At 45.7% G+C, this 12,354-nt stretch overlaps 1 protein-coding gene across 1 annotated transcript in view; it reads right to left on the bottom strand.

Annotated features, from left to right (window-relative positions):
- Positions 1-9,998: 9,998 nt before the first annotated feature.
- LOC147911352 (5'-3' exoribonuclease 2-like) overlaps positions 9,999-12,354 on the bottom strand; it is a 47,990-nt gene continuing 45,634 nt past the window's right edge. Inside the window, exon 14 of the mRNA XM_087428046.1 lies at positions 9,999-11,981. Within this exon, the coding sequence (XP_087284172.1) occupies positions 11,966-11,981 (16 nt within the window). The 3' untranslated portion in view covers positions 9,999-11,965. The remainder of the gene's footprint in view (positions 11,982-12,354) is intronic.

Here is a 12,354-nt window from a genome sequence, read left to right on the forward strand (position 1 = left end):
TGTGGTATTGATCATATACAAAGGAGAAGACTTCTTTGAGATAACAGAGCCTAAAATAATATTTCCCCTTCTCTTGGAAATTTTATTTTTAATTAAAAATAAAAGGTGATATGAAATGAGAGGAGACATTAGGAAGAGAGTAGCAGAGGAAGGAATTATTAGTAATAAGTTTCCGTTTTTAAAGTTCTGCCTGGTCTTTAAGATGTAAAGACCACGAAAGGGTACATTTTAGAACTTTTCTTCATCAGAGCAAATATAGGGGGAAATCCTTGGAATAAAAACTACAAATACATGTTTGAAGAGCAAGTGAGTATGTGTAGCAAATAATTAACTAAACTTACTAAACTCTTAGATCGCTCCCCAAAAGGCCTTTTCCCCTGGTAGAGACAGAGACCTCGGGCTGGGATGTTTTGCGTGCATGCGCGTCCGCCTGTGGATGAGCAGCTGCCCAGCTCCCCTTGCTCCGGCCAAAGGAGCAGAGACTCTCGAAGGCCACGGCAGACGGCCCAGGTGTCTGCAGCAGCTGCTGTGTGGTGTCTTCATGGTGATGCTTTTCCTTGTTTTAAAAATTGTTTTCATTCCGTCAGTCCCAATGTATTAAATACTCCTAAAGTCAGTACTTTAAACAGCAGAATTGTACATCTTTCATGTTTGTTAATAGCAATTTATGACTATTAAGATACCTCATTGGATCCCTAAATTTAAAAACGTTAGCCCAGTCAATAGTCAACTACATAAAAATCCATGCCTTTTTGAGGGAAGCGATAAATTAACAAACATAAAAATCAATTTTAAATGAGTTTTAACTCTAACCTCATCAAACCAAAGGCACAGATGTGTGTACGGTGTACCCATTGAATGTATATCCCAAGAAAAATTGGGACCAAGGAGCAGGAAAATGTCAAAGCTCTCATGGCAGCATAAGTCAGGATTTTGTAGGTTAGTGTTTTTCATCCATGGCCACTGCTCCCTTGTCGAGTGTTCCACAAGGACACGCAGGAACGTGCACGTTCCTCTTGTTAGCATAGCAGAACGTCAGGAGACCCCAGGGTCTCTGTGCCGAAAGTTGGAGGGTGACCGTGGGCCTCCATTTGTCCATCTGTAAAATGAAAGGACGACCAGGACCGTGTCCTGAACTCCCCTCCACTCTAACAGCCCAAGGGCGCAAAACATGGCGCCTCATCCTTCCGCTGTACAAACTCGGAAGCTGTGTTCCCAAACATTGCCTTTTTGTAGAGATTTCTCCTGTATTAGTGAGCTATCTACTGAGTGTAAACCAGTGCATTTAAAATACTGTCTCGAGCAGGCTCACCTCTAGAAACAAATGCATTTGGAATTGTGATTGTTTTCAAAAATTACACAAAAACACCAATTCGAGCTGAGACAGAGGAGCCTCCCGATGAGTGTGCCCTGCTTGGTGGACGCCCTTGAGAACAGCCCTAAAAGAAGTCATCACTTGCCCCAAAGACCAGAGAGTGGGTTGAAAAAAGAGCAAAGGAGTGTATGCCCCGGCTGGCTTGAATTCGAGTGTCCTCTGCAGTGTTGCGCTATCTTCAGGTTCAAAGATTTCTCGAAAAGGAGCCCATTGTGTCCCTGTGTGGGCCGTCCATCACTTGGCCAAGTCAATGGTTGTGAACCAAGTTAGTTGAGACAAAATGTGTCAAAAATGTTGTTTAAGATCCTGGGATTTTGTAATAGCACACAACTCAAAACTCTTCACCATTCTTTTATTTCCTTCTCCCCAGCTGATAAAACTCTGAGGGGTTGTGGCTTATTTTGTTTTCGTTTCTTTGGCTTCGTGCAATTTTCTTGTAACTTTACTTGTACCTATATTTTCTGTTTACAAGTTCTTTTAAAGGGGAGGGATAGGGTTCTAAGATCTCGTTGTTTACTGTAGATCAAAAAATTTCTTTTCGTGTTGTAGAAAAGCATGGGTTATGCGTTTGATGAAAAAGGCACTGTGTTATTTACCAAAGGGGTATTGTTTTCGCATTTGTTTATAAATGCATTATTTTGGTACTGTAAATTTGGACATAATTTCTGAGTTTATTACTACTGGCATTTTCTTTTCCCTTTTTTTTTTTAAACTGTAAGTGCGCGATGCAGGTGCACAGGTCCCAGACCAAACCAGACCACCAGCATGTTCTTGTCCAAACTTCGGGGATGGCGCACGCTGCTGTGGGCGCCTCAGTTCCTCCACCGTTGGTTTGTTTGTTTTCAATTCCAGCATCCTGCTTTGTTTTGCTTTCCAAGCAAGATCTGTTGAGATTCCCCGTTGCATTCTAACGAGCTCACCCTTGTTTGCCTCTCTTATGTATTTGGTGTATCAGATTGTGCAGGAGGTATTCTAGAAGGCATTAATGGTTTGCATTCAAAATGGTGTGGTTTGTCCAAATTATTTTGTCTTTATTATTGAGATGGATTAATCTCCTTATGTTTTTTTTTCTTGATGATTTGAAGTTGTAAGAGTTGTCCAGCTATTGCTTAATAAAATTTTGCAAATCAAATAATCAATTACTGGTGTGCAAAATTCAGATGTGGATCTTGAGTCCTGTGAGAAGAAATGACCTCGCTCTGTTGGCATGGCCCATCCTCCACTTGCCCCTCCAATCCCTGGGTTACTGCCAGCTCCGTGAGTTACTGCTGACGGTTACTGGACACCCTGAGATCCTTATCATCATTGCTCTTTTCGAGAGGTCAGAGGCTGTGCTGTTGTCTTGACAAGTTGGTTTGAGTTTGTGTTTGTTTTTTCGTGTTTTATTAAAGGGGGCCCATTCAGGATGCATCTATCACAGTACCTACAAGACCAGAGGTGCTAAATACATTGACACCTTCTTTGTTACTTTGTAGGAAAGTTAATAAAACCAGGTTTTGAGCAATTCCACTATAAGGGCTAATAGAACTGTTCATTGTTGTTATTACTAACGAGTCTTAGGGCACCTCCTTGCCCTGCCCTAGAGTTCCCTCTGACCATGGGAGGGGGCAGGGACAGGGGTCATAGGAGGTTCATCTGTAAACACGGTAGTTACATGCACATGTGCAGAACTGCCCTTTTGGTTTTTTCAGAGATAAAAATAAACGTGATCACTCAGGCTTTAGAGACAGAAGAACCAAAAACCACTGTTGGCTCTACCAAATTCTAATTACGCATTGTTTTAAAATAATCATAGGACTATAAATCTGTGCTTTAAATAGTAGTAGTCATACAAAGCTAACTGACCTGAATTTTGTATAAGAATCAAAATATGTCTTATTTTGTTATGAAAGTTTGTGAACTTCAAGTTAACATTCATTGTATCTTCATCACTTAAACCAGGTAGCAAGGAGACGTTGTCGAACAAAAATGCCTTCTCTCCCTCCCCCCAAAAATACAAGAGACCCCAACCGGAGCAGCCAGGCCGTACCTGGGTCTGTGCCGCGGAAGAGTGTGTAGGATTGCCGCCTCCACCAGCCCCATAGTCAGCTTTTGGGGCCTTTAGGTGTGAGCTGGTGTCTCCAGAAGTGATTTATTTATTTATTTATTTATTTATTTATTATTTTGTGAGGAAGATCAGCCCTGAGTTAACATCTGTGCTAATCCTCCTCTTTTTGCTGAGGAAGACCAGCTGTGAGCTAACATCTATTGCCAATCTTCCTCCTTTTTTTTCTTCCCATTGCCAATCTTCCTCCTTTTTATTCTTCCCCAAAGCCCCAGTAGATAGTTGTATGTCATAGTTGCACATCCTTCTAGTTGCTGTATGTGGGACGCGGCCTCAGCATGGCCGGAGAAGCCGTGCGTCGGTGCGCGCCTGAGATCCGAACCTGGGCTGTCAGTACCCGAGCGCACACCCAACCGCTAAGCCACGGGGCCGGCCCAGAAGTGATTTATTTTTAAAGCCCTGCTAAGAAAACTTAGCAAATCCCTTTCCTTCTACAAACTTATTTTGAAAAGGAAGCTTTCTATTTTTATTCTAGCGTTGAGTATTCTTTTCCTGGTGGTGGTAAGAGAATCTGGAATCCATTTAGCTCTCATACGTTAGCCCCAAAACTCATTGTAGAAGAGAAATGACTGCCCCATGGAGATTGTGTTACCATGCTCCAGGAATGCACAGCTGAACCTCCAAACCTCATTATCAAGTGGATACCTTTTGCCTTTCCTTTCAGAAGAAAACTGAAGCACTGAGAGGTTGAAATGATTTCTGGATTCCACAGCAGACACCGATGCTGAAATAGAACCCAAGATTTCTGGGTCCCATTAATGAATAGACCTTGTTTATCCCCGGCTTCTCACTCTGCTGCTTTGTAATGATTTGCCTGCAATGAGCTCTGAGCTACTTACACTTAGTCATCTCTCGAAAAAAGAGGCATTACAGGAGGGCCACCCTGGCGGGCAGCAGGTGAGCTCATCCGAGACAGCTGAGAGGGAGTGCTCCTTCTCGACTTGTCAGAAGATGGCATATGTGGCTCACAGGCTACATTACTCACCGGGCGTCACAAAGGAGCAAGTGTGGTGTGGACTTGTGTCTCTGCGTATTTTAGAAACAGTTGCTCCATGTGCCAAAGGATGTGAAGCCATCCATCTGAAGAACAGGCTCATTTCTTAAATCTGCTTAAAGTTCTTGTTAGAATGATAGCTCCAGATAACAGAAGGTGCACCAGCATGGACCCCAGTGGGCAACTGGGTGTCAGGTGTGCAAAATTGTCATACCTCATCCCTTCTGCTCTCCTTTTGCTCTCCACGTCACCTCTCTCTACAGGGAATGGGTTCCCCGTGCTTCCGATGACGTTAAAGCCACCTCTCTTGACGCTTCTCTCGAATGGGGATGGGAGCCTTCAATGCAGTTTCAAGACTTGATCCTTGAAACCTTGTATTGAGGCAAAGTAAACGTTCTTTGGGAAACTATAAAACTATAGGAGTGAAATTATGAGTTTATCTTAAGGAGAAATTGGTCTGAGGGATTTATGACACTTCGGCCACCTCTCAGCACTGTCCAAATACCTTGCAAAGCATTTTCCTCTCTGCCGGTTGAAACGTCTGTCCTTTTCCCAAGTTGGTGTCATCAGAAATCCAGAGCTCCAGTTTGCCGTAGAGCGCTTGCCCTCTTCCAGACACTTTCTGAGCCCAGTGATGAGGCAGCATTTGCACTGCATCCACAGTCATGGCTCCCTCACGCCCTCCCCAAAGATGGCGAGCTTGGTGGATAGAGGCTGGCCACGTGGCAGCGTCTCAAACTGCTGATCCAGTTGCCTTCTCAGTCACAACAGCCGGTCTCCCATCGTCAGCCGCAGGTTCTGGAGAACCCGAGCTTACTCTTCCCACTCTTCAAAGTAGAAAAAATGGCCAGCCCTGACACCGTTCCCCGGGTGTGCAGGAGAAGTCTCTTTTCAGTTTAGCCTTCAGCTCATGCAAATAGTCTGTGGTTTCTCCTTTCTCATGAACGAACTCCCCAGGTGTGGCCTTGTGGGCCTTCTCTGAACTACCTATCAAAATCCTGCACTTTCACGCAGTGCTGGGTGCAATCCCTGTTACTAAAGGGAGGAATCCTTGAATCCTTAAATCCCTGTTCTTCTGATGTCTGGTGTCATGGAAACCTGGGCTTTGCCAGTGTTACATTTTCTTTCTCTCCCTGGAAAAAGGCGAGCAGCCCAGACCCCACAGTACTTGAGAAGCAAACATGTAGTGGACTCCTACTGTAAGGAGAAGGATCGTCCTCCAGTAATTCCCTTCTTTCTGTGCTTGAGCCCCACGGATCCTCTGCAGCCCGCTTCCTGCTGTCCTCAGTACCTGTGCTGACTGCAGGAGGCCCTTATGTCCTGGGGTTACGGTTTCTCACCAGGGCTCCAGTCTGACTCCTTTGTTTTAAATCCTGAGAAGAGACATTCCTCTGACAGGAAGAGGCTGTCTCGATTCATTTCGTTGGAATACCTGCCCCAGCCGAGGCTTCGTGTCCAGCAGTGGAAGGAAGTCTCTTCAGCACCAGGCAGTTCATCTGATGACCCTGGATCCCAGGCCAGTTGGGACGGGAAGTTGCTCTAAAAGGCGCAGAGCATTCCATCTACTGAACTCTCAGGATCTCTGTCCCTTCTTGGCCAGGTGGAGTTAGCCTCCCTCTCCAGCCTTTCTGTTCCCATTGGCTACACACCAGTGGGTCTCACCTTCACTTCCAGGGCCTCCCTCCCATGGGGTCAGCTGATCAACATTCTCTTTTCCAGCACCCACACTTCCTGGCAGGTTCTGAACTCCTGGGAGGCTGAGAGAGAGTGGGTGTGACAAACTTTTGAGGGGATCAGCCAGTTTCTCCACAAACAGCTCCCAGAAAGAGCGATGTCCCCAGGAAACCCTCAGACTAGACCATACCAGCCTCTAGAGAACGTCACATTCCAAAGACCTACTCGGTTCCTGGCGTGTAACTCACTGGGTGGGTTCCGCCCACTGGGAGCCAGATGCAGTGAAGGTGGACCTCCTCCTCTGTTCCCGGTGAGATCCTTGTGGCAGCTCTGCCCTCCATGCAGATTCTGACAGCGGCACAGGGCGCTGGCTCTGCTAACCTAGCCTGTCTCGCTTCTTAATGTTGTGTTTTCATGATGTGCGTCTCTCGAGATTGTGCTTGAAAAACCTGATTTCTCTTTCTGCAATAAAGAACTGGTACACTTGTATTCGAAAACATAAAATTTTCAAAAACCAGCCAGATATGAGTGCATCTGTACCAGAGAGTCTTATATGGAGACTGGTGCCTTTTTCCCCCTCAGTACACCACAGAGACATAGCTAAAAATAATTTAATTCGCTAAGGTCTTGTCCCCTCTAAATGGCACCACACAAGAATGTATGGCTTATGTGTAGTGTTCAAAATAAAGCAAAGGTGGAAATGACACCAACAACCCAGCCCCATAATAACAGCAAGTTCTGCAAACCCCCGTGGGAAGGTATGCCCTCGTGATGTCATAAATCCCTCTTCACAAACCCTCTGTGGGCAGGATTGGTCCCAGTTTAGAGAAGGGGAAATCTAACGTAGAAAATCTTCAGTGGTTTGCTCAAAACCAGGAAGTGCTGAACGAGAGCGGGGAACAAATTTCGGAGCAGCCCAACCACAGCTCCTCTTCGACAAGGGCTCCTGGAAGCTTCCTAAATGACAGAACAAGCAGTGAGTCCCTGGTGAGTGGAAACCTGCCCTGCCCAGACCAGAGCCCAGGGCGAGGCCACAAGCTGTCCTGGACGTTGGCTTTCAGCCTCCTGTGAGGGACATGCGGCTGCAAAGACACGAGTTCATCTCATCCAGACCCCTGACCTGGACATCTCAGAAGTGAAAAGAAACTCAGTGAGTCAAGAATTAAGAGAAGAGAGGCCACTCTCCAGGACAGCTGACTTTTTATCTGAGAGCCTGAGCTGCACACAAGAAAGACCTGCCTGGACAAGGGGGCCGGGGAGATGGGGCAGGGAGATCAGACAGAGTGGTTGAAAAGGGCTCTGGTCAAAGAGAAGAACTGGAGAGGACAGTATCCCCAGAATTTTCCACACCAGCCACCCTCCTCAGGGAAGGAAAGAGTGGGTCTTCAAACCTCCCACATGCGCAAAGAGCTGCATGAGACAGAAGAGACTGAGGCCTGACCCAAACTTGCCTGCACAGAGCTCTCCTTTAGGCTGCGTTATGCTGTGAAATGTTCCAGACTCCCTCCCCTCTTCTCACAGAAGCACTCAAGTGCTCTGCCAGGGGCCTGGGCTCCTAAATGCTTCGGCCTCCATCTGCCGTGTGCCTGGCCGTCCCCACGGGAGGCGCTTGTGCTGTGCATCTTTGGAGCTCCAAGGTCACAGGTAAGGGATGGGGGCAAATCAGCAGGATTTGGGCATTCATAGCAGGCGTTTTTCTTGGAAGCAGTGTAGATTTTATAAAAAAACCTCTGAAGTATGTGTCTCCTTGAGAAACATAATGCTATACACACTTAATCTACCTATGAGCACCATTGGAAGACAGAGTTCTAATTGAGACCAGACTGAATGGAAAACCATTGGGAGGCTGGGTGGGTCACAGGCATTCTCTTTCCACGAGTAATGACAAAACCAATAACTGTGTGGAGAGGACTCTAGATCAGTGAGAATGCCTGGCTGGGCAAGTCACTGGCCAGGGGATCATGGAGAGGCAGCCTGGTGCAGTATGAAGACTGCTACTCTGAAAGCCAGAAGGGCAGGGAGCGTATCCTGGATCTCTCACCAAAACTGTAACTGGTAGGCCACTCAACCCTGGGCTTCATTTTGCTCAACTAAAAAATGAGGAGATTGGCCTAAATCAGTATTTCCCAAGGCATATTCCATGCTTCCTCAGTAATTGTGCACACTGATTAGAGTAAAACAGGCTTCCTTTACTGTAGAATTTTCCAGAAACTTCAATATGCTAATTTGTTGTGCATGGTGACCACCAAGGGGAAGAAACTCGGTAGAGTGTTACCCAAACTTTTTTGCCCTCAGAATCCTACTTTAAAGGAGCGTCTTGTAGGACCAGTGACCCAAGGCATAAATAGGCTTTGGGAAATAGGACTGGATGCTCTAATTCTGTGCGTCTCTGCATTTTATTGAAAACCTAAAGCAGGTTTCTTTCCTCCCTCTTCTGCTAGAATAAAAGATCTACTTTGCTTCCGCTCAAACAGGCAAGAGACCTTTGCTGGAGTGTGAATTAGTTTGCCGAGCTGTGAAGTTGTTTTGCTTCTACAGTGTACTTTCTCACAAAGCCGAGCTGATTGAAGCAGAAATGAGCTCCTGTCCCTTACAACCTACCAAGATGCAAATATTTAGCTTGTTCCATTTGCAATTCTAACTCATGCAAATACTGTCTTTCCTAAGACAACTGAGATCGAGGACGCCAGACTCATTCTGACCTAGGTCATCTTCTGTTCCTAATTAATACTTTGAGACTTCTGCCTCCCACTTAGTTGAGGGCCCTGGACATCATCTTTCACTCAGTTTAGAGAAGAGAACCACTTAGGGTCAACCAAGCATTCATCTGGGTCGAAGCCAGTGGATTAAACCGGGCGTCATGCTGAGGTCTGTGCTCTCCAGGGGCTGGGAGTTCATATCCAGAAATGGGGTCATAAATAGAACTCCAGCTGGCTGGGTAGGTGATTTACAAAAGTGAGTGTCTCTTCTGAACTCTTGCAAAAGTCTTCCTGTTATTTCACTTGCCAAAAGAGCCAAGGACTGAGAATATTCATCGGACCTGAAAGTCAGCAAATAATGTCCCCTGGGAGCCCCTACAGGCTGGCAGCCACCTCGGGACTGCCTAAAGGGAAGGGGAACAGCTGGTGTCCACCTGGGGACTGTCTAAAAGGAAGGGGGATGGGGCCTCACTGTGTGTTCCCGGGAGGTCCCCAAGCCCCTGGTGATGACCTCCCTGGGAGAGGCCGGGTGCTGAGGGCCCTGAAGGCGCCACTAGAAAGATGCTGAATTGTGCCCATTGGTTCTGGGGAGACAGCCTAGGGTTCAGGGTTGCCTCAAGATGATCTGGAGGGATTTTTTCTTTTACTTTTGTGGAAAAATAAAGACCAACCAAATGAGGATAAGCAAAGGCTGTTTATTCAGAGCTTGCTAAGGGAGTCAGCCACCATCACTTGTGTTCGGCAGAGACTCAAGGCAGAGAGAAGAGTGGGAAGGCTTCATAGTGGAGAAGAGGGACGGCTTCAGGCGTGTGCTGATGGAGGCTGTGGGCACGGAGATGCGGGAGGCAGCTAACTAGAAGCAGGGCATCCGTGTGATTGCTTAGGGGTGCATGTTTTGCTTTCTCTGGTTGGTCCTAAGTTGGAAGCAGGGACAAAACCGAGGGAAGCTGTCAGTCATTAACCATGTCCTCGCCATTTGGGGGCAACGGTTACAATAATGTAACCATTATTTGGCTTCCTGGATTGTTGCCAGAGATGGCAGTCTGGCTTCCTGGGATGGTTACTGTAGATTGTAGGTCAGAGCTTTCATATATGGTCTGGCCACTGTCCATTTGTATATGCAATCTCTCAGTTTAAATAAGCAAATTTCCAGTTTTCCTGAATTTTATCATCATAAGAATGAACCCCAATGAACAATAGATTAATTGACATTAATAAGAATATCTTACAATTGCATAATTATACTCTTAAATACACAAGAAGTTATAAATGCCCTCCAGACAACATGCATCTTGCCCCAGTGTCTAATTAGACCTTGCAAAAATAGGAAGGGTGTGCTGAACCGTGGGCCCATGCAGAAACAATTGTAAGGGAAAAACATTTTAGGAGCCGCTAGAAGTAACGTGAGAAAGATAGTTACGAAATACTCTGTAGATCATATTCTAGGTGCAATAACATTTTATCACAAACCTCATTTTCATTTTATCGCCTTAGTTTGCCCCCAAGGAACACGGAAACAGTCCCTGCAGTGCTCGTGGTGAGTTCTCAAAAGCTTCAAATTTTCCAGGGCAGAGTTGGAACGATGCTTCTCTTCACTAATAGTGATTAATTCGGGAAAATCTTGCTCACCCTGTCACAGGGCTGTGCCGTTAGTTACCAGGTTGCTTGCTTTGGAAATGTTTAAATAAGAATTCTCCCACCTCTAAATAGTAATACCATCCTAAAGAGGAAAATGGATTCTGAGTTCCACCGTGGGGAGGGTGGGGAGGTGGTGTAGCAACTTTGAGAGAGCTTAGCAGCAAATGAATATTGAAGCCAGCATGTTCTCAGAAATTCACAGAGCATCTAATTCCCTACCGATCCAGTTGCCGTACCTGCAGGTCTCTCAGTAGAAGGCGTGGTAAGTAGGAAATGTAAATGTCTACTTTATCAGAGCTCTGACTTCTCGGTACTCTCATTTCAGTAATTCAGCCTGCCCGTGTCCCGCTGCTGGATAAACATGATCCTCTCCACCTCTGCCCGTGCGTGTTCTCTGTTGTTTGACATTGTCCCCTTCGTGCTAACCTCTTTATAAGAAGAATTCTTGCAGCAAGGGTTGAATGCAGTGGCCTGCTGGTAAATGCTTAACAACCGGCTCTCCAAAAAAAAACAAAACCCTGAATGCGTAAATATACATATAAGCATTATAAACTGTAACGATATAAAGGATGTGAAGCACACCTTCACAACAAAACATTGCATGTTTTATTATTACAAATAATAAAACATGCAATACTCTTCATTATGAGTCCAGAGAGCCAATTGATTCTCACAGAACGCTTTTGTTGATTTTCGCCAAATGCTTGTGTCCATAGCCAATCTATAGTTGCAACTGACAAACAAATGTAATTCCAACACGAACGTTGATTGATATTTTCATTTACATTTATGAGCGAGACAGTAGCGAAACAACCAAGATGTATGTTCAGTGAAATGTCAGAACTTTACTCGTACATTAATGATGTAAGTAATTTCATATCTTTTTTTTTCTTTGCTAAATTGGATAATAGTTTTCGAATACTGGAAGAAAATTTCCTCGATTTTTTATGCTATTCACGATATAATGGCTACGGACATGATACACTTTTCTATCTAAATTGCATTATTAACATCGTCTCCAGCACTTTCTTAAGTCTAGAGCCTGGACTCAAAACAATAAACAAAACCAAATCAACCCCTGATTTTTGGCTTTGACTAATTTCCATGGTGTAAATATTCCCAGCAGAGTCAATTTCAAGCAACCAACATAATGCCACCGAATGAGGAGTTGGAAAGAGACACGCAGTAAGTAGCAATTTAATGTTTAATAATGACTGTGTTTAACAATCAGCCCTCAAGATTCTTGGAAATTTAACCATCAGCTGTCATGAGCCAGTACCAGCCGACTCCAGGACATCACAGGCTGTGTGCTGTTTTCAGAACCCAGAACAAGCCTGGCCTCAGACTGGAAGGCAGTGCAGGGATTGTTTCATCTACAGAGGCGAAGTGCTTCACCGTTACTTAGCTGGTGGGTTCAGGACACAGATTTTTTGTTGTTCTTCCATTAATTCAGCCAATATTTATGGAGCACCTGCTACATACTAATCAGTAGGATGCCTGTTGAGACAGTAAACCCATGGTGAATAAAACAGACACAGCCCTGCCTCACGGCGCGTATGTTCCCCACTAGCTCTCTGTCTACCAGACTCTGCTGAATCCCTTCTCTCCCAGGTCGGCTCATGCTCTCTGCTCAGCACCTCGTGTTCTGGAGCCCGGTGGAAGGGCTCACAGTTGTGCCAGACAGCCAGGAGCCAGCCTTGACCACTCCCTCGCCTTCCTTTTCCACAGCAATTCACCAATCCTGGCCATTTCCCTTCCTGCCGGAGCTGCCAAGCCCTCCCACTACTCTCCACCTCTGCTGCCACGACCCTGGCACAAGCCCTCATCATCTCTCGCCTTGACTTCTTCAGAAGCCTCCTAACTTCCTGCT

This window comes from Ceratotherium simum, unplaced genomic scaffold (genome assembly GCF_057802395.1).
Source record: "Ceratotherium simum simum isolate JZ-2026a unplaced genomic scaffold, ASM5780239v1 HiC_scaffold_43, whole genome shotgun sequence".
Lineage (NCBI taxonomy): Eukaryota > Metazoa > Chordata > Mammalia > Perissodactyla > Rhinocerotidae > Ceratotherium > Ceratotherium simum.